Source organism: Lissotriton helveticus, chromosome 9 (genome assembly GCF_964261635.1).
Source record: "Lissotriton helveticus chromosome 9, aLisHel1.1, whole genome shotgun sequence".
In the NCBI taxonomy this organism is placed as follows: Eukaryota; Metazoa; Chordata; class Amphibia; order Caudata; family Salamandridae; genus Lissotriton; species Lissotriton helveticus.
The window spans coordinates 92,080,294-92,100,725 of record NC_136070.1 but is presented as its reverse complement, the minus strand read 5'-3'; the positions used below and the strand labels follow the sequence as shown (position 1 = coordinate 92,100,725).

The 20,432-nt window shown below is 51.6% G+C and overlaps 1 protein-coding gene across 1 annotated transcript in view; it reads right to left on the bottom strand.

Annotated features, from left to right (window-relative positions):
• LOC144783137 (zinc finger FYVE domain-containing protein 26-like) overlaps positions 1-20,432 on the bottom strand; it is a 73,819-nt gene that overhangs the window by 18,791 nt on the left and 34,596 nt on the right. Inside the window, exons 2-3 of the mRNA XM_078662272.1 lie at positions 13,478-13,553; positions 438-527 (exon numbers count right to left, since the gene is read on the bottom strand). Coding sequence (XP_078518398.1) covers positions 438-527; positions 13,478-13,553 — 166 coding nt within the window. The remainder of the gene's footprint in view (positions 1-437; positions 528-13,477; positions 13,554-20,432) is intronic.

Sequence of the window (20,432 nt, the reverse complement as noted above, 5' to 3'; positions counted from 1 at the left end):
TATACATTTAATCCACTGTTTATCTAGTGTTTTGTCTTGGACCAAAATATATTTATTATCGTTTGTGGAATTTAGGCATGGCTGGTGACTACAAATTGTAAATGTTGTGGAGACCCTGGTGGATAACAGAAGCCTTTTTGCAGAAGCTCCTATCATCTAAAGGAAGTCACAGAAAGCTGTAGGCAACCCATTGTAAACTATCTAACTTGAACAGTGATGTGCGTCAGAAAATATCCTACTTTAGTGCAAATAGGACAGGGAAAGGGATTCTACACTGTAATTTGGTTCAGCTACCAAGGGCTTACACCTTAAAAGTTTCCGATTTGTGAAGTAAGGTCTAAAAAAAGGCACAGCAAAACAGACATTGAACCAGCAAGAACCTATGTTCTCAAAAATATCCTTCAATGAACATGCCAATGCAATTGAAAACTTCTTACCTTCATAACGTCCTTCACCAGATCATTCTGTAATTCTTCTAAGAGTAAGAGGAATTCCGTTTCATTTCTGAGAAAGGCTGGCAACGGTTTCTGAAACAGGCATTAAAGAAAAGGAAGGTAATGCTTAAAAATGATCAGCAAATAAAATGCACTTTGACAAATGTGAAACGTAGGTCAATGCAGCACCCTGATTATATTCACAAATTACCTGGAAAAAAAAATCCTGTTTAAATTGACAGATGACAACTACTTATGGCAGCAATATGTAGATAATCAAAATATATGTCGAATGACAGTCATTACACTGCGGTGTTAAGGCACATTTCCATGTAATCACCAGGGTCATCAACTCCATCCACTCAGGATCTCCGTCAGACCCCTGCCCACATCACATATTCTGCTGCCGAAGATCTGGAACAAACTGCCTGAGACCCTTCGTAAGGATGGAAACAGGCTCCACTTTAGAAAGATCTTAAAGACTATCCTGTTTAGAGCAGCGCTGAGCCCAGTCTAGCTTCTAGTTTCTCCCTGTTGTCGACTAGGTCGTTATGTTTTTTTGCGGTCAAAGCGCCCTGAGACCTGTCGGTGAGTTGGCGCTATACAAACCCACATTAACAATAACAATAACATATTCAACAAAGCAGACGCAACCATCACACCCCAACCACAGAAGGTCATCAACATCTCCTTTGACACAGCGACATTTCCAGAAAGCTGGAAGCACGCCGAAATCAATGCCTTCCTCAAGGATCCCAAGGCGAACCCCAAGAACTTCCGGCCCATCTCCCTGCTCCCCTTCCCAGCAAAGGTCATAGAGAAAATCGCCAACATGCAGCTGACCTGCCACCTCGAAGACAACCACATCCTAGACCCATCCCAGTCCGGATTCAGACGAAACCACAGCACCGAGACTGCCCTCATCGCCGCCACAGACAACATCAGACGCCAACTAGACAACGGCGAAACTTCAGCCCTCATCCTCCTGGACCCGTCAGCCGCCTTTGACACAGTCTGCCACCGCATACGAAGGACACGCCTCCTAGAAGCCGGAATCCAGGAGAAGACCCTGGAATGGACCACGTCCTTCCTCTCCGGCAGAACCCAGAGAGTCCGCCTCCCACCCTTCCGGTCCGAAGCCACCGACTTCATCTTCGGAGTCCCCCAGGGATCATCCCTCAGCCCGACCCTGTTCAATGTCTACATGGCCCCCCTCGCACAAGTGGCCCGCCAGCACAAACTGAACATCATCTCCTACGCCAATGACACCCAGCTCATCCTCTCCCTCACCAAGGACCCGCACACCGCCAAAACCAACCTCCACAAAGTCGCCGAGTGGATGAAGAGCAGCCGCCTGAAAGTGAACTCGGACAAGTCGGAGGTCCTCATCCTCGGCCCCACCCCCTCTGCCTGGGACGACTCCTGGTGGCCGACCACACTGGGAAAAGCAACAAACCCCACGGACCACACACGCAATCTAGGATTCGTCCTCGACTCTTCCCGCTACATGTCTAAGCAGGTCAGCGCCATCTCCTCCTGCTACAACACCCTCCGCATGCTCTGCAGTATCTACAAGTGGATCCCGACTAAAGCCAGAAGGACGGTGACCCAAGCCCTCGTCAGCAGCAGACTGGACTACGGCAACGCACTCTTCACAGGAAACCCGACCAGACACCTACAACTACTGCAACGCATCCAAAACGCATCTGCCTGCCTGATCCTCAACATCCCTTGGCACAGCCACATCACCCCCCACCTAAGAGACCTGCACTGGCTCCCCGTCGACAAGAGGATCACCTTCAAGCTCCTCACCCACGCACACAAAGCACTCCACAACACCGGAGCAGTCTACCTGAACAACAGACTCAACTTCTACACACCCGCCCGCCAGCTCCGCCAGCTTCGCCCTCGTCCCGCGCATCCAACGAATGACCTCCGGCGGCAGATCCTTCTCCTTCCTCGACGCCAAGACCTGGAACACCCTCCCCACCCATCTGCGGCAGACCCAAGACCTGCTCACCTTCAGAAGGCTCCTCAAGACCTGGCTCTTCGAGCAGTAGCAGCCTGCCACCCCTCAGCGCCTTGAGACCCTCACGGGTAAGTAGTGCGCTTTACAAGTTCACTGATTGATTGATTGTTATGAGATGAATTTTTGAGTTGACTCTCTCAAGGTGGGTCCATAACTACAAAGGGCAACACCCTAGGGAACTAAATGGAAAGCCCATTGAAACTATTGCCCATGGTCAACAAGAGCAGATGGCTGGAAACTGTAAAATTGAGTTATGCAGAATTAGACAGTTGAGCTGAATCAGTTGAAGAGTAGATCTAAAATATCAGGAAGCTAAATCACAAGCAAATGGGACTACTGATTAACAACAAACCAATATGGTGCAATAATTTCTACTAGAATTCGTCAATCCTCTCCAATATTACAGTATAACTCTTGACTGGTGGACACACCTGAAGAGAAGCCCTCATTAAAGTTTCTTACCTCTCTTCTACCCCAGACTCTACAGCTGGCTTCCACCTCCCTCTACTCTTCCTACTTCTCTGCCTATCTCATTCACTTATACATCCCAGCATCCTCCTTACCTTTTGCACCACTGCCCTCTGGGATCTAAAACGGATATTCTGCTCGCTCTCCTCACTTGATGAAAAACCAATATCAATAGGCGCCATGAAACCTTTTGGTATACGCGCACTCTATAAATTTCCCCAACTTCAACTTCAACTTCAGGCTCCTCTTCTCTTTCCACTCTTGCTTTACTGTATACTCCTTTGAACATTTGTAACCTCTGTCCTCGTTTGTGTACACGTTCATGTAAAGTTAGGTTTGAGCTAAATAAGAGTATTATGTATTCATATATGAATCAGTCATGCAGAACCTGCTGACACAAATATAATGATCACAGACCTGCATAGGGGTTTATTAGGAGGTAGGGCAATCAAGCAATTGGAGGGACTGTAAAAGGGCAAACATCATATCAGGACCTTCTCTAACTTTGCTTCCATCCAGGTAAAGCTGAAGGGCTTACACTATGTACTGATGTTCCCAGTCTTTGGAAACTGATGGACCATGACTTCCCTCCACCGTCCCAAACAACAAAAGAACTGCACAGATGTTATTTTTAGGGATTTTTGCAGAGTCTGCACATCAGTGCCCAAGAAGAACAAAAATGAATGGCGATCAGCGAACAAATAGAGGCCTGAATGAGTAGGTGCAAATGTCTTTATGGTATCTGGAACCATCTGAACAGGATAGCTGATGTCAAGTTCCTGCGGACAAAAGAGCTAAATCACGAAAGATTGAAACAGATGTCCACCATCTACACAGAAACAAGTATGGGGTGGGCGAGTGGCAGAGCAAGGTTCTTCAAAGCAGTCCTACTTCTGCTAAAGGAACCTACAGCTTTAGAGTCCACATTGCCAGGTAGAACACATTCTCTGGCATGAATGAAACAAAGGTGGTAAATAGTCCCAAGTGCAATGGCTGTGGCCAAGCAAAGCAGAAACTTTTCATTAGGGATCCGATCTACGACACAAGCTCAGTTAACAATGCCCTCCTATGGGTAGTGAAGCTTAGCCATGCAGCAAGTTGGCCGCTCTTTGAGGTGCTCTGCCGGCTGAAACTAATAATCTACCAAAATCCGTACCCATTGACAGCCGGATCAACTGCAGAGAGGCTCTAATTGATTCCTGATGACACCGTGACTCACCCGATAGGCGTCTCTGCAGTCTGCGACGCCATCGCGGCGTAATACCAATCAATGGTCTAAGAGGCCCGCGAGGGAGCTGTGTCCATCGCCACAGGGCCTGCAGCATCCACACCTTTCTGACAGGGAGCCTAGACACCGCGACGAGGAGTTGGAGACCAAGTGGGCCTGCCTGACGGTTGAGGGCCGAGCCTCCGGGCGGGGCAGTGTGACACTGTCCGTGAACAGCTGGAGACCCTGGGGGCAGGCACTTAGAGGTAAGGTGCGCCTGCAGGCGGGTTGCAGGCCCTGAAGAGACTGCAGTCGACTGGCTGCTCTTGGGATACCCGGAGGCGGGGGAGCAGCAGACTGATCCCGGGGTGGGACAGACGAGTCCCCCGGAGACACCCCCGCCCCCCGCTCTGCTCTCTAGGCGAGACTGCGTGGCTCTGTCGGCCACAGCTACGGCTGCTGTCGGAGGCAGGAGAGACCCGAGATATTGGCAGGGAAATCGACCCGCAATGACAAACACTGGCCACACATACAGATACAGCATGACGAACGCCCACAGCGGACGACGGACTGGGAGCATCGAATAAGCGATGATGCGTTGAGGGGCTGGGTGAGGAGAGACCAACATGCGGAGGGGGCCTGGCGCTGCGGGAACATCCCGCTCGGGACCCCTTCTCTCCAATACACCAGATTCGTGACAGTCTGGGACAATTTCAAGCAGAAAATAAACACGCTCAAAGCTGTACCGAGAATGCGCTGTGCCCAAAATTCAGTGTAGCAGATAGATGCTGTGGCTGCCCACTCCTTCTATTGTGACCTCAACGAACGGGGGGCCCACCAAATACCCCCTCCCCGACACTGCTGCCGGGGGAGATGACCTGCGATACTGACGCACAAGCCGGCCCTCGGCAAAAGTGCACAAGAGGGGGTAGAGAATTCAAGGATAAGCAGCAGGCCTGACGAAGCTGGACCACGCAAAGACCAGTGACCGGCCGAAGAGGAAACCTGAGGCGGGACGGACAAGGTCCCTTATAACTGCTTCTACTACACAACCTCCCTTGGAGGGGACGGCGGTCAGGCAGCTCACCCTGATGGGGATGCACTCAAGGAAAAGCAGATTCACCATTGCACCGAGAGCCTGGGTCAGAGAGCACATGCCTTCCTGAAGCCCCCTACCCGAGTGCGAGGGCCTCGTGTGACTCCGGGACAGCCCCTGGCTGAGACAGAGACTGCTCAGAACAACTGCACTAGCACACGAAACCCAACCTGCGAAACTTGCACTGGGGGTATTCGTTGGGGCAACTGCTGATCTTCACACAGAGGAGCAAATACTTGCTGCAGCTGGAAGGCAAAAGCAATAACTAGAAACATCAACAACATGGGCAAGCCTGACACCAGACAGGCCAAATTCCATTTCTAGAGGGAAAAAAAGAAAGGCCAAGTGAACACACCACAACCCGCGACCAACCCCAGAGGAAGACACCCAAGATGTCGACATCAAGGAAATCTTGGTGGAAGTTAAGTTCAGTCTCCGCAACAAAGACACCAAACTAGACCTCATGGCTAGTCACCTCGACAGAATGAAGGAACGGGTGGATAAACAAGATAACAGTCTGGACCACCTTGAAACCAGTCTCTGAAGTAGAGGATGACGAGACAAAGGAAATGAACAACTAGTCAAGATGGAGAAAGTACTTAAAGTAATAAGAGCCAAAAGCGAAGATCTGAAGACGCAATCTAGACAAAATAACCTGAGAATTATTGGAGTCCTGGAGTCCACGGCCATAGACAATATGGAAAAATACGTAACGAACATGATCCAGGAACTGTTAGGAGAAGCACTCTCTCCTGTATTCATAAAAGAGCGGGCACACAGAACGCAGGCCCCCAGACCGCCACCATGCGCATCAGCCCGCCCTATTATCACATGAATCCTAAACTTCAATGATAAAGACACGGTGCTGTGGCTTTCACATGAACACATTACATTTCAGACTGCCCGAACGAATTTTTACCAGCTAAAAGATTACTCCAAAAAGAGGAGATAAAACAGGCTCTCCTCTACCCAGCAAAACTACGCATTACACATTGTGACGCCAAAGCAGCCCTCAAATTTGCTAAAGGGCTGATTGTAAAGTCGCCCAGATACTCTCTAAGGGATCAAGATCATGGGAATATGGACAATAGTGACTAAACTTTAAACTCAAACCTCTCTATTCCACTTCAAATAATCACCACAGTACAAAGTGGCAATACAACTGAAGGAGACGACCTGCGCGTAGTCCACTTCAGGGTTCCTTATCACAGCCTGAGCGATCTACTGGCGATGGAGCTATTCACAAGGCGTAAGTCACTGTTTCAGCCGCCCAGCTGTAGGAAGGCTGGGGTGTACGCAAGGCACTTCTTCGCCCCCAGGGATGAGTCCCACACTCTTCTGCTTAGACAATGGAGAGACTAGGGGAGGAGGGCTGGGATGGACTACTCAACCAAGTTCCCGCGTTGAAATGAGGGGAGTGGGTCATTTCTCTACAGTTCTGAGAGTGTTAGTCTCGAAGAGCCAGGTCTTGAGGAGTCTTCTGAAGGCGAGAAGGTCTTGGGTCTTCCGTATGTGGGTAGGGAGGGTGTTCCAGGTCTTGGCAGCGAGGTAGGAGAAGGATCTGCCGCCGGAGGTCGTTCATTGGATGTAGGGGGCAGCTGCGAGGGCGAAGCTGGCGGAGCGGATCTGGCGGGTGGGGGTGTGGAAGCTGACTCTGCTGTTTAGGTAGGCTGGTCCAGCGTTGTGGAGTGCTTTGTGTGCGTGGGTGAGGAGCTTAAAGGTGATCCTCTTGTCGACGGGGAGCCAGTGTAGGTCTCTCAGGTGGGGAGTGATGTGGCTGCGGCGGGGGACGTTGACGATCAGTCGTGCGGAGGCATTTTGGATGCGTTGTAGTCGTCGTAGGTGTTTGGTTGGGATTCCTGCATAGAGTGCGTTGCCGTAGTCCAGTCTGCTGCTGACGAGGACCTCTGTCACCGTTCTTCTTGTATCGGTGGGGATCCACTTGTAGATCCTGCGGAGCATGCGGAGGGTGTTGTAGCAGGAGGAGGAGACAGCGTTGACTTGCTTTGACATGGAGAGGGAGGAGTCGAGGATGAATCCTAGGTTGCATGCATGGTCGGTGGGTGTTGGTGCTGTTCCCAGTGTGTTCGGCACCAGGAGTTGTCCCAGGCTGAGGGGATGAGGACCTCCGTCTTGTCCGAGTTCAGCTTCAGACGGCTGCTCCTCATCTAGTGAGCGACGACCTTCATTCCCTCGTGGAGGTTGGTTTTGGCGTGCGTGGGTCCTTGGTGAGGGATAGGATGAGCTGGGTGTCGTCGGCATAGGAGATGATGTTGAGGTCGTGATGGCGGGCCACTTGTGCGAGTGGAGCTATGTAGACGTTGAACAGCGTCGGGCTGAGGGATGAGCCCTGGGGGACGCCGCAGATAGCAGTGGCTTCGGATCGGAAGGGTGGGTGGCGGACGCTCTGGGTTCTTCCGAAGAGGAAGGACGTGGTCCAGTCAAGGGCCTTCTCTTGGATTCCGGCTTCTAGGAGGCGTGTCTTTAGAGTGCGATGGCAGACTGTGTCGAAGGCGGCTGACAGGTCCAGGAGGATGAGGGCTGATGTTTCGCCGTTGTCTAGTTGGCGCCTGATGTCGCCTGTGGCGGCGATGAGGGCTGACTCGGTGCTGTGGTTTCATCTGAATTGGGACTGGGACGGGTCCAGGATTTTGTTATCTTCCAGGTACCGGGCCAGTTGCATGTTGACGATTTTTTCGATGACCTTTGCCGGGAACGGGAGCATGGAGATGGGTCGGAAGTTCTCGAGGTCCTTGGGGACGCTTTGGGCTTTGAGGAGGGCGTTGATTTCGGCATGCTTCCAGCTTTCCAGGAATGTTGCTGTTTCAAAGGAGATGTTGATGACCTTCCGTAGTTGGGGTACGATGTTAGCGTCTGCTTTGTTGAATACGTGGTGTGGGCATGGGTCAGACGGAGATCCTGAGTGGATGGAGTTCATGACCTTGCGTGTCTCGTCGCCGTTGACGTTGGACCAGGAGGTCAGGCGGTTGGCACTGGTGGTGTTCACAGGGGGGGTGGAGTCTGGCGTAGTCGGGCCGGTCGTGATGTTGAAGCTGTCGTGGATGTCAGCGATCGTGCGGTGGAAGAAGATGGCTAGAGAGTCGCACAGTTCTTGTGAGGGTGGGATGTCGTTGGCGCTGGGGTTGGAGAGTTCCTTTACGATGCTGAAGAGCTCTTTGCTGTCGTGTGCGTTGTTATCCAAGCGGTCTCTGAAGGAGGATCTTTTGGCTAATCTGATGAGGTGCTGGTGTCAGCGGGTGGCATCCTTGTGGGCTGCGTGGTTGTCCGGTGTGCGTTTGTGGAGCAATGTCTTTTCCAATTTCCGGCATGCGCGTTTGGAGGCCTGGAGCTCGTTGGTGAACCAGGTGGCTCTCTTGTTGGCATGGCTGTTGCAGGGTTTCTTGAGCGGGGCGAGGGTGTTGGCGCAGTCGTTGATCCACTGTCTGAGGTTGCGGGATGCGGCGTCTGGGTCGGTGGGGGTCGGTTCTTGGCGAGGGAGGTGATCAGGTGGTCTTCGGTGACTTTGCTCCAGCAGCGGCGAGGCAGATGTTGGGTGCAGTGGTGCGTGGTTGGTTTCTTGGCGGTGAAATGGATGCAGCGGTGGTTGGTCCACTGGAGTTCGGTGGTGTGGTCGAAGGTGACGTGAGAGCCTGTGGAGAAGACTGGGTCAAGCGTGTGGCTGGCGGCGTGGGTGCGGTGACTAGTTGTCTGAGGCCGAGGTTGGCGAGGTTGTCGATCAGGGTGGGGGAGTTGGCATTGTTGTTGTTCTCGAGGTGGAAGTTCAAGTCCCCGAGGAGGATGTAGTCCATGGAGGAGAGTGCGTGGGTGCTGGCGTGGTCGGCGATGGAGTCGCTGAACTGAGCCCGGGGTCCGGGGGGTCTGTAGATGAGTGTTCCTCTGAGGGTGGTGTTGGGGTCGGTGTAGATCCGGAAGTGTAGGTGTTGAGGGTGTCGTCTGCGTGGGTGGCGACCTTGAGGGTGGACTTGTGGACGATGGCTACTCCTACGATTCGGTTGGTGCGGTCCCTGCGGGTGATCTTGTAGCAGTCCGGGATGGCTATGGCGATGTTGGGCGCCGAGGAGATGTTCCACCAGATCTCGGTCAGGAAGTCCACGTCTGGGGAGGAGGTGTCAAGCAGATCCCAGAGCTCGATGGCGTGTTTGCGTGTGGAGCGAGTGTTGAGGAGTATGCAGCTGAGGTGGTTGGGTCCAGTCTTTGGAGGTTTGGTTGTTCTGTCGCAGGTGAAGCTGCAGGTGTAGCAGGAGAAGGGTCCGTGGGTCTGTTTCGGGGCGGCTTGGAAGCAGGTGTGGTTTCGGTCGGTGTTGAGTGCGCGGAGGGTGCTGGCGTCGTAGTGGATTCTGGTGTCGTGGCGTTCGCGGGGTCCAGGGGTTCTGGCGCTGGGTGCGGTCCAGGCGCGGACGGGCGCTGACGGGCTTGCCTTTGGCACGCCTTTGGCGCACCAGCGCCGCGCCCGCTGCGCGCGTCCGCTTCTCAGCCTGCATAAGGAGGCTTTGGGAGGGAGGAGCAGCTGGGAGACGGGAGAGGGGAGGCCAATGGGTGTGTAGGGGGCGGGCCGCAGGGAAGCAGCGGCTTGAAGGGCCTGAGACGGGAGCAGAGGGGGTAGGGGGAGAAAACAGGCTCAAAACACGGGGCAGCCAGCAGGTGGCAAGCAGCGGCATGGGGGCAACCTGCCTGCAAACAGGGTCAGAGGTCGCTCCTACTACCGCTGTTCGGCCTGCCTAAGAGGAGGCTTGGGAGGGAGGAGCAACTGGGAGGTGGGAGCAGGGAGGCCAATGGGGGAGCACCCAGATACCCATAATATACCAATGGCACCCACACTTTTAACATAGAATGTTAGAAGGCTCATAGCTATGTACCAAGCATCATTAGTGGCTCATTTCCATACTGAAACCCGGGAAACCGCAACATTTATGTGACTCTTATCGCCCCTTGTCAATGATTAACATTGATAACAAAATCCTAGCTAAACTGATTACCAATCATATATGCTCCCTTTTAATAGACATAAATCGCCCTCCTCAATCGGGCTTAGTCCCAGACCGTTCAACAGCACATAATCTAAGAACACTGTTAGCAATCATGTAATGTGTGGAGCCGACATTAGCAGCGGGTGCCGCCCTCTTAGATGCCACGAAGGCGTTTGATTCAGTGGCCTTTTCTGTTTGGCCTTCTCAGGAGATTAGGATTCATCCCCAATTTCTCTGCCTTATATCTTTGCTATTCTCATTCCCCGATGGCAGGCTTAAGCCTTAACGGAATGACATCAGGCCCATTCCCCTTTACAAGAGGCACCTAACCGGGATATCCTCTCTCTCCAATTCTGTTCGCCATGGTGATGGAACCACTAGCAGCCCAACTACGACAACATCACAGGCACAGAGGGCTTAACTTCAGAACCCTCAGAGTGCTGATCTCAATGTATGCAGATGACATAGCTCTTTAAATGTAAATGTAAATGTAGGTGTACTTATATAGCGCAAACCTGTCACCCAAAGGGCATCCTGGCGCTTGCTTAGGGAACCCGTCCTGGTATTCCCCTGTGAGAAACCCCGGCAGGGTGTCCACAAGGTGAAAGCCAGGCATCCCGCCGCGAGGGGCCGTAGTGGAGATTAAGCAAGCTATTGCCCAGAGTTGCAGAGTGTGACCCCGTGATTCGAGTAGGCACCGGAGCGAGAATTGTCGAGTCCGTGGAATTTTTGAGCCCGAGACCCGCCGAGGCGGGGAATCGAACCCTGGCCCACGGTCGATCTCAGCTTCCGGGTCTGCCGCCTCTAACCACTGAGCCACACTTCTCCACTTTCGAGAACCCCATATTAACCTCAATGCGGTTATCTGAGGTGTCAAACACTTCAGGGAATTGTCGGGTGTCAAGATTGACTGAACTAAGTCCATTATATCCCCCTCACGGACAACATCCCGAAATTTGAACCGGAATACTCACTAACACGGGCGACGGAACCAGTCAAATATCTGGGATTATTGCTTAGGTGCGCCAGCGGGGACCTCTGAACAGCAAACTATGGCAGGGCAATCACTTGGCAAGAGGACAGACTCCCAATATGAAACCGTCTACCGCTCTCCCTTTCGGGATGGTTGGCAATAGCCAAGATGGTGGTTTTGCCAAAACTACTGTATCTATTTGTCAACCTGCCAATGACTCTATCCTCCCAATTCCTAAAGCGCCTAAGATCCCTATTAATAACACTTGCATGGGCTGGGAAACAGCACAGGATAGCATGAGAAGTCCTCACCCTGCCCTAAGGCTGGGTGGATTAAATGCCCCAGATATTACATTATATGCAGAATGCGCCCAGGCTCAATATGCCCACTACTGGACATATCCCATCAAATTTTAACTGCACGTGGCTGTGAAGGCACACCTGGTACATCCCACCCCCTGTCCACAGCACTATATCACCCGTACAGAAGCACACGCACAGAAGCAACCACGCCCAATTGTGTGCAATGGACGTGGGACGGCCTAAGTCGTAAGGCACGACTCCCATGCCTTTATGCTCCCTCCATTCCGAAAATCAACTACCCACTGATACCAGCACTGGTGGACTCCAATAATGAAACAAGGCACACCAGAGAAAATTATGCACATTCGCAGACCTGTACCCAGGGGGACGATTTCTCCCCTCCTCCTGGACACTGCACACTGATCAATGGTCAGTCACAGATATCTTCATATATCAACAACTTGGAGCCACTTGTAAATCGCTACATAACACCTTCCCAGAACCCCAGCCCGCTCTTGATGCTCTGGAGTACATGCTGACCAACGCAAAGCGCCGCAAACTGATAACACAACTGTACAATATTAAGCAGAATAGGGCACCAGTGTGCATCCCGAGAGCTTACACCCAGTGGGTGGCGGACACTACCCCTCCTATAAGTGAGGAACAATGGGCATACTGCTGTGGGCAGACTGAAGCCCTCTCCCCCAACTACAGACTGCGACTCATACATTTTAAGTATCTCAATAGACTATACCCCACACCTACCCAGCTGCAACAAATGGGATTGAGGGAGGAGTCATGATGTGTACAATGCTTGCTGCCCCAAGCCTATTTTATGCACCTAGCTTAGGATTGCCCTAACATTGCAGATTATTGGACGCCAGTGCACCACACCTTTCAACAAATCAGAGGACACGCCACAACACGGACGCCAGTAGTTAGCCTCATGGGGTATGTCAAGGAAGAACCACAGAATACCGACAACTGCTGGCCATACTCCTCTTACTTGCTAAGCAGCAAATAGCCAAACACTGGGGAGGGAGGACTGCACCACGAATAAATCATTGGTTGGGAGACGCAGCCTACTGCCACAACCAGCTACCTGCTTACTGGGAGATGATGCAGCACAGGTTACAGCCTTAGGAGATTTGGGAACCACTTCTGCCATTTTTAAGACTACAAAACAACACCTATCCTGAAGAAACAGGGAACAACAATTAGAGACACTGGGCCGGAGAGGGCCGGACAGGTACAAAAGAAATGGAGGATACGAGAGGCTTGATCATATACCTCCAGCTATAGGGGATCGGAACTACTGGAGACAAAGAAGACATACATGGAGGAAACTAACTGTATGATCAGCAACTGTAGTGCTAGATATTGACAACAAATAAAATGTCCACCTATGTATCTCCTTTTGCCCCACCCCCGTTTCTCCCTCTTCCGTCCCTACTACCTCTTTTTTCCCAGATCCCAAGTTAATACCTGCTCTTTAAGTTGTATGACTATTTGAAATGCAAATTTTAAAACAATGCCTTACTATAGCTAAGGCAAATAATACTAACATTCAATCCCTACAAACTTGGTTGGCTTAAATATTTGCTCATCATTTCTGAAGATGACAGAAATACATTCATTATTGCAACAACAACAAAAAGTGCTGGCTCAGCTTTTCCCCCAAAACATAACCCTGAAAATGTAACCTACTGAATAATCTTGACCACTCTACCAAATGAGTCACTAAGCAGCAGACAGCCTGAGTAAAAACAAACAGGGGCTTACATCCTTCAGCCAACCATTGAGTGTGGTATAAGTACGTCTTTACGTAGTCCTTACCCTGAGATTGTGTAACTTTGGTTGAAATTGTATATGGCTAAAGCTATATTCAAAGTACTCCAGAACAAGTAAGAGGAAGCAGAGAAAGGAGACTGACAAAACATTTGAAATGGGGTAATAAAGTGCATCAATTGTCTCACTTACGTGATCAAGAGCCAACCACTTCTCCAATGAAATCAGCCAGAACCAGGCCAGGCGCTGTGGGGTGCTTTTCCCACATCTGAAATCAGAAGAGTGGCAAAATTATTCTTCCTCAAAATGTTAAACCAGAAATTCAGCACTGATGTTAATAACACGATGATAGTGGTTGTTAAATACCCAGATGTTCAGCCTCTACAAAAAGTAAAATGCACAAGGCGACAAAACATTTTCAGAGGTATGGCTACTTGTACTAAGGAAAGGGGGGGGCGCTCAGGCCCCCCTCGCACACATGGCTGGGCCCGGCTCCCCTTAATCCGTCCTGATTGGTCCCGCCGTTGACCCGGAGGCGGTTTTACGCTTCCGGGTCAAGTGGGCGGGACCCGTGGCCGGGGGGGTGTTTAAGAGCCTGGAGAGCGCGGGAAGCGTCCTCTTTGTGGCCCGCACTTCCCAGGCTCGCTCCTCGCCCCACAGTGGGGGCTTGTAATTTTCTGTTTATTTCTATTTCAGGTGTGTCGGGACGAGCGGCAGTTTGCGAGGGCTTTCGCGATCCTAAAAGGCGGGGGGCTGTTCCCTTCGAGTGATGCGGTGCACGATCGGGAGTTCAGCATCAGCTGTGCGGTGAACAGCGGACACGGAAAGCAGCCAGCGGGTGATTGCGTTATCGGGCTTGTTAAACCAGCAGAAAGGTACGTCGTGGGCATTACGGTGCGGCCGCAAGAGGATTAGACACACGGAGCAGCTGGGGGATCCGCGAGGCTCGAGTGCACGACAGCGTGTGCAGTGCGAAGCAGGGTCGGCCCGGGCAGCAAGGGTATGGGAGACCAGTGCTGGGTGTCTTGAGAGTGACGATCTTTTAGCTGTTTAATTAAGCGGGGGCAGCCTAATGCTTTTTGGAAAATCTAAGAAAAAGTTCTAAATATTATTGATTCAAAAAGAGGTGTGGGGAAAGTATACTTCTAGGTAAAGCACTTAACCTCACGGCAATGATTAAACTAGGGTGTTGTTTATCATGAACTACATATAGCTGATATAAGGTGGTGTGTATTATAGCACAACTGTTATAAGGCGTGATTCTGGGCGAATTACTTATTTTCACTGTATTAGACAAAGTGATCTGTGTTGGGGACAGGGGATAAGCGTCGTGATGGCTGATGCAGGTCAATGTTTTACATTTTAAAAACCGCTTATGAGACAGCGGTATTTTCTTGAACAGCTTGTTTCTGCTTTATCACACTTTCTGATTCTAGCCCAGTCTACACTGTATTGTTATTACAGCTTGGTTATGGGGTCAGTGGGGTGTGGAGGGTAGCGTGTGAAGCATTTAAGAGGAGTCTACACAGTTTGGGACTAAAAGATTCCCCATTTGAGATTACCCTGAATTTGGTTGTTAACAATTTTTCTCTTTCCAGGCCACAAAGTCAAGGGCCGCTGCGGACCGGGTAGCTGGGAGCTCACGGTAGACGGCGGTTTCTGAGGACCCGGGCAGGCCAGCATTTCACTGCTTCTGGCGGGCCGCAGGGCTCGAGTTTACTCGCCCAAACACTCCGGGCTAGCTGGAGTGTGCAGTCACAGTTGCGTGGTGCCTACGGCCAGCTCGTGAGCCTCCGACTTTGTCAGGTACCCGGCACAGTGTGCCGGAATCAAACAAAACGCACTGTGTAGTGTAGGGGCTAGCGCAATATGTCTGCCAAAAAGGGTACTGGTAATGTGCGCATGGAATTAATGTTTAAAACAATGATGCGCAGAATGACAGCAATGAACAAGAGATTGGGGAAGGTGGATAAGCTGGGTAGGACTGTTGCTGAGTTGGATGCGAAGGTTGCAGCACAGGCAGGCCCAACGGCAAGGCCTAAACGGACCATAGTCCCGCCCAAACCAAGGGGGGATTTCGAGACGCCACCGAAACGTAGCAGAGCAAGGAAGGGTGGTGGTCGCCCTCCAAAGCCCATTGTGGGTGGGGGGCTCCCCAAGTCCGGTACCGAATCAAGCGCCTGTGGCACCCGGGTCACCCACGCCCGTTCCACAGATCCCAGTGAGCGCGCCAATAGGGCCAGTCACATGCCACCCATTAACCCAGTCCCTGTCAGTGTACCGCTGCCGGTCGCGCCACCAAGTAACCCAGTCCCCGTCATTGGCCCGCTGCCGGTCGCGCCTCCGAGTAACCCAGTCCCCGTCACTGTCCCGCCGGGATGTCCAGCAGGCCCATCACCTGGGGCGGGTCAGGTGCCACCAAAATTAGCGGCACAGATTGCCGCAGTGCTCCCATGGTTGGGGATTGGGGGAATGTTACCTACAGCGGCCGACCCGGGGGCAGAGGCACAGAGAATGGTTGCACAAATCATGTTGGCGAGGGGCGTAAGCGGCACGGCGGGCGCACCGATTTCTACCCAAACAGGTCCAGTGAACGTCGAGGGCGCAGTCAAGGCCTCAGGATCCTCAGTAAGTGGTAAGGAGGTTGCCCTGCCGGTATTGGGCGAAGGCGCAATTCCCTCCAGGAGTGAGAGTTTGGCCCAACATGTTTCTCAAAGTGTGAAAGAATTGATTTGGGCAGACAAATATATTAATATTTTTTCATTGTTGATTGATAAAAGGGAATAGGAATATGCCAAGTCACAAAAAGATGAATGGCGATCTCAGCTGTACAAATTTAGGGTAGAAGAGACGCTCATCAACTGGATTAGGGCTTATTCAGTGTTTAGTGCAGTTACCGCTGAACGTTATCCCGGCATGCAAGCTGAGATGGCTTGCTATCAGAGCAGGATTACAATGTTTAATGAGAACCATGGGGGGGATGCCTGGAAAGAATATGACATAGCTTTCAGGAAATCGAAGGAGTTTAACAGATCGTTGGCTTGGGACAAGGTTGACTCTATTTCCTGGCATTCTCAGTTTGAGAAGGGGCACTCTGCAGGTACTAGCACAAACTGGAACAAAAGCTACTCCCCCAAGCCTCAACAGCCCTTTTAACAGCCCTTTCGGCCAGTGCAAAGCGGGGAAATGGCCAATAAGGGTGGGAAGGGAGTTTGCTGGGATTTCAATAGGCGAACCTGTAACAGGGCACCAGGCGCGTGTAAATTCCGGCACGCGTGTTACATATGCGGCCATCCTTTCCACCCAGAAACAACATGCCGGTCAAAAGGTAGTGCGTCAGGTAACAGAAGAAGGAGAAAACCAGAGTTGCGGCGGTTACCCCCCTATTGCTCATTCACCCATTATGGTGAATGCTATGATCCCTTGGCTTAATAGATACCCAAATCATACTGCTGCAAGGACTCTCCAAGAAGGTTTCACACACGGGTTCCGGATTCCAGCTGGGGGTTATACTGGGACACCGCAGTGTAAGAATCAACTGTCAGTTAAAAACAACCCCGGGGTGGTGGCGAACAAGATAGAGAAAGAACTGCGCTTAGGTAGAGTAGCGGGGCCTTTCCTCCACATCCCGGTTGAGGATTTTGTTTGTTCGCCGTTAGGCGTGGACCCAAAGAAAGAAAAAGGCGCGTTTAGGCTCATACACAATCTGTCAGCACCTAAGGGCGCATCATTGAATGATGTGATTGATGAGTCCATTTGTAGTGTGAAGTATGCGTCTTTTGACCAGGCAGTTGAAATGTTGAGAGTTCTGGGCCCTGGGGCACTGATGGCGAAATCAGATATCGAGTCAGCGTTTAGACTACTTCCGGTACATCCAGCAGACCAACACTTGTTAGGTTTTTCGTTTGAGGGCAAATACTACATAGATAGGTGTATGCCCATGGGTTGCTCTATCTCCTGTGCTTATTTTGAGACATTCAGCTCTTTCCTGGAGTGGGTCCTGAGACAAGCTACGGGCCACCGGTATGTCATGCATTACCTGGATGATTTTCTTTTCCTGGGTTTGGCGGGCACACAGGAGTGCGCGAGGGCATTGCAGGAATTTTGCGTGCTCATGCTTGCTTTTGGGGTCCCGCTCGCACAGGGAAAAACAGTAGGGCCATTGACATGTCTGGAATTCTTGGGGATTGAATTGGACTCCATGGAAGGCTGTTTTAGGCTACCCAAAGAAAAGATAGAGCGATTCAGGGCGACCCTTGAACTATGTTTGCAGAATAAGAAAGTCACTCTCCACCAGTTGCAACCGACAGTGGGCCAGTTGAATTTTGCCTTGAGGGTCATACCTATGGCACGCCCATTCTCCCGCTCCCTTGCGCAAGCCATGAAGGGCTTGCGGGAGAAGCATCATCGCACACGACTGTCAGTTGAGGTTCGCCAGGACATGCGGATATGGATTGCATTCCTGGAGGGTTTCAATGGCAGAGTACTGTGGGGTGCACCCACGCTGACCTCAGCGGAGTTGGGACTATGGACTGACGCTGCCGGCAGTGTAGGGTTTGGTGCCATACTTGGCAACGAGTGGGTGGCCCAAAAATGGCCCAACTGGTGGGATGAGAACGGTTTGACAGCAAACATTGGGTTCCTGGAACTGTTCCCCATTTGGGTTGCACTAAAGGTGTGGCCTGAGCGATTGGCTAATCGGTCGGTCATCTTCTGGTCAGACAACATGACCTTGGTGGAATGCATCAATCAGCAGGCAGCGCGCTGTAAGTTCATACTGCGCCTGGTAAAGGAGATTGTGCTAAGTTGCATGAAATTAAATGTACATTTCAGGGCTAAACATGTTCCAGGGGTCTTGAATAATGCAGCTGACGCCCTTTCTCGCTTTAAGATGCAGGTATTCAGGGAACACCTACCGGCTGCAGAGGCCTTCCCAGCTCACTTCCCAGCGACACTTTGGCAGATTGGTGCCCCCAACTACATGACCTCGTGGCAGCCAGCCTAGCTCCCAAGACCAGGACAGCTTACAAAGGGGCGTTCAGGTCCTATTGTGCATTTTTGGGTCATGATTGGAAGGACAGATGGGATCAGGAGGCTAGTTTTAATGGGTACATGGACACATTATACAAGGAAGGGCGCTCGGCGGCAACAGCCAGCAGACATAAGGCAGCGGTCTCCTTTTTCGCGCAAGCAAGGGGAACCAGGGATCCTACGGACAGCTTCATAGTACAGAAGGCCTTGAAGGGATGGCGGCGCCTACAGGCAAACACCGCCGATAGCAGAAGACCGATTGGTCTAGCACGCTTAACAGCATTATTCCTCGCCCTGCCCAACACATGTAGTTCTTCGGGAGAGGTGATATTATTCAGGGCTGCTTTCTCCCTGGCCTTGTACGGTGCTTTCCGAGTAGGCGAGCTAGTTGCCAACAACAAACTTGACACGATAGGAGGTATTCAGCTGAGAGATACCAGTATACGGAGTGACACAATGTGGGTCACCATCCGGAAATCCAAGACTGATCAGGAGGCTCGGGGGGCGAGTCTAGTACTGCACCGGGCACCGAATAACCCGTGCTGCCCGGTATCACATGTGGAAGCACTAATCAAGCTACGAGCAGGTGAGGCGAGGGGAGCATTGCTAATGCATGCGGATGGTACCGCTCTGACCAGGTTTCAGTTCCAAAGAGTCTTAGCTATGTGTATCGCCAAGGCAGGTTTAAACCCAAAGGAGTTTGGGACACATTCTTTCCGGATAGGGGCAGCCACTGAGGCCACTGCAAGGGGTTTGAATGGCAAGAGTGTGAAGAGGATTGGGAGATGGTCTTCCAATGCCTATAAGCGTTATGTGAGGCTGCACATGTTGTAAGGTCAGTAGACATCCCCTGACGCCTGCTTTGTCTATGTTTATCTTACAGTTTCTCGGGCCTGTGACGCAGGGCGGAAACTTCTTCTGAGTCATCGGAGCCAAGCATCAGCATCTCGACAACAGCAGGAAGACAAAAGGAGGACACCTATAGTATGGCTAGTCGGTCATTCTTATGTAAAACGTGCTAAACCAATTTTCCTTGCAGGAGAGGGCAGACGGAGGGCGGAGTTAGGGGGTCTCAATGTTTCCTTCCATGGCAGAGGGGGGCTTCGCCTTAATCAGCTTAGGGGCTACATGTCAGAGTTCCTCAGAAGACACACCTCACCGCCCTCAGTGGTCATCCTGCACCTGGGGGGGAATGATTTAGTCGACTTGGGCCGAAGGGTCCTTTTGGAAGAAATCATCTCAGCAGCAGGTTGGCTGGCAAGACTGTTACCGGATTGCATTATAGTGTGGTCACAGTTAATACCGAGGCTTCAATGGAGAGGGGCTGAATCAGTCAAGGCGTTGAATCACTCGGTAAAGAGGGTCAACAATAAAATAGACAAGCTTTTTCGAACTCCTTACCTACAGAGTATACCCCATGGGTGCATTTGGGGCGAACAGTTCTATCTGCGGGATGGGGTCCACTTGACAGAGTCAGGGAATGCCCTGTTGATAAGGAACATACTGGCATGGGTTGAAGGTTTTGCTAGGAGGGTATGACCTTTCAGTGTAGGCAGTTGGGGGGGCCAGATAGTCGGTCAACTATGTAGGCCTGTGGCGGTAAGGTCATAATCGGTGAGCAACAATTTAAGGTCCTTAGGAGGCGGCACCATTAATGAATGGGGCTGCCCAGGGGGAGGGGCCAATGGTCTCTCCTAGAACTTCAGGGGCAGGATATCCGCTTGCTTGGGGTGCGGGGGAGGGAGTCACGCTTTCCTTGGGCTGGTAGCCACCCCGCACATACACTATGACGTCAGCAAATGGCGCGAGTGTAAGGGCCCTCCTTTTTGGTTAAATGGAGTTCACAGAGCGTACGAGAGTAATCAGGAGAGGGACGAACTCTCCCGGTAACCGGGCCCTTGTCGCGCATGCGCACTCAGACGTGAGGGCGTAGCTGGGTAAAGGATCTGACACCGGTTAACGACCTTGCCGTAGGACCAGAAATTATTAGAATGCAAAATTGATATGTAGGATGTTAGATTCGGTTAGGAAACACGCTGTATTAGACATTTGTTAAGGTTAGCCCATCATACCTGTCTAACTCGCTGTAAATCTAATGTCTGAAATTTGCATTTAA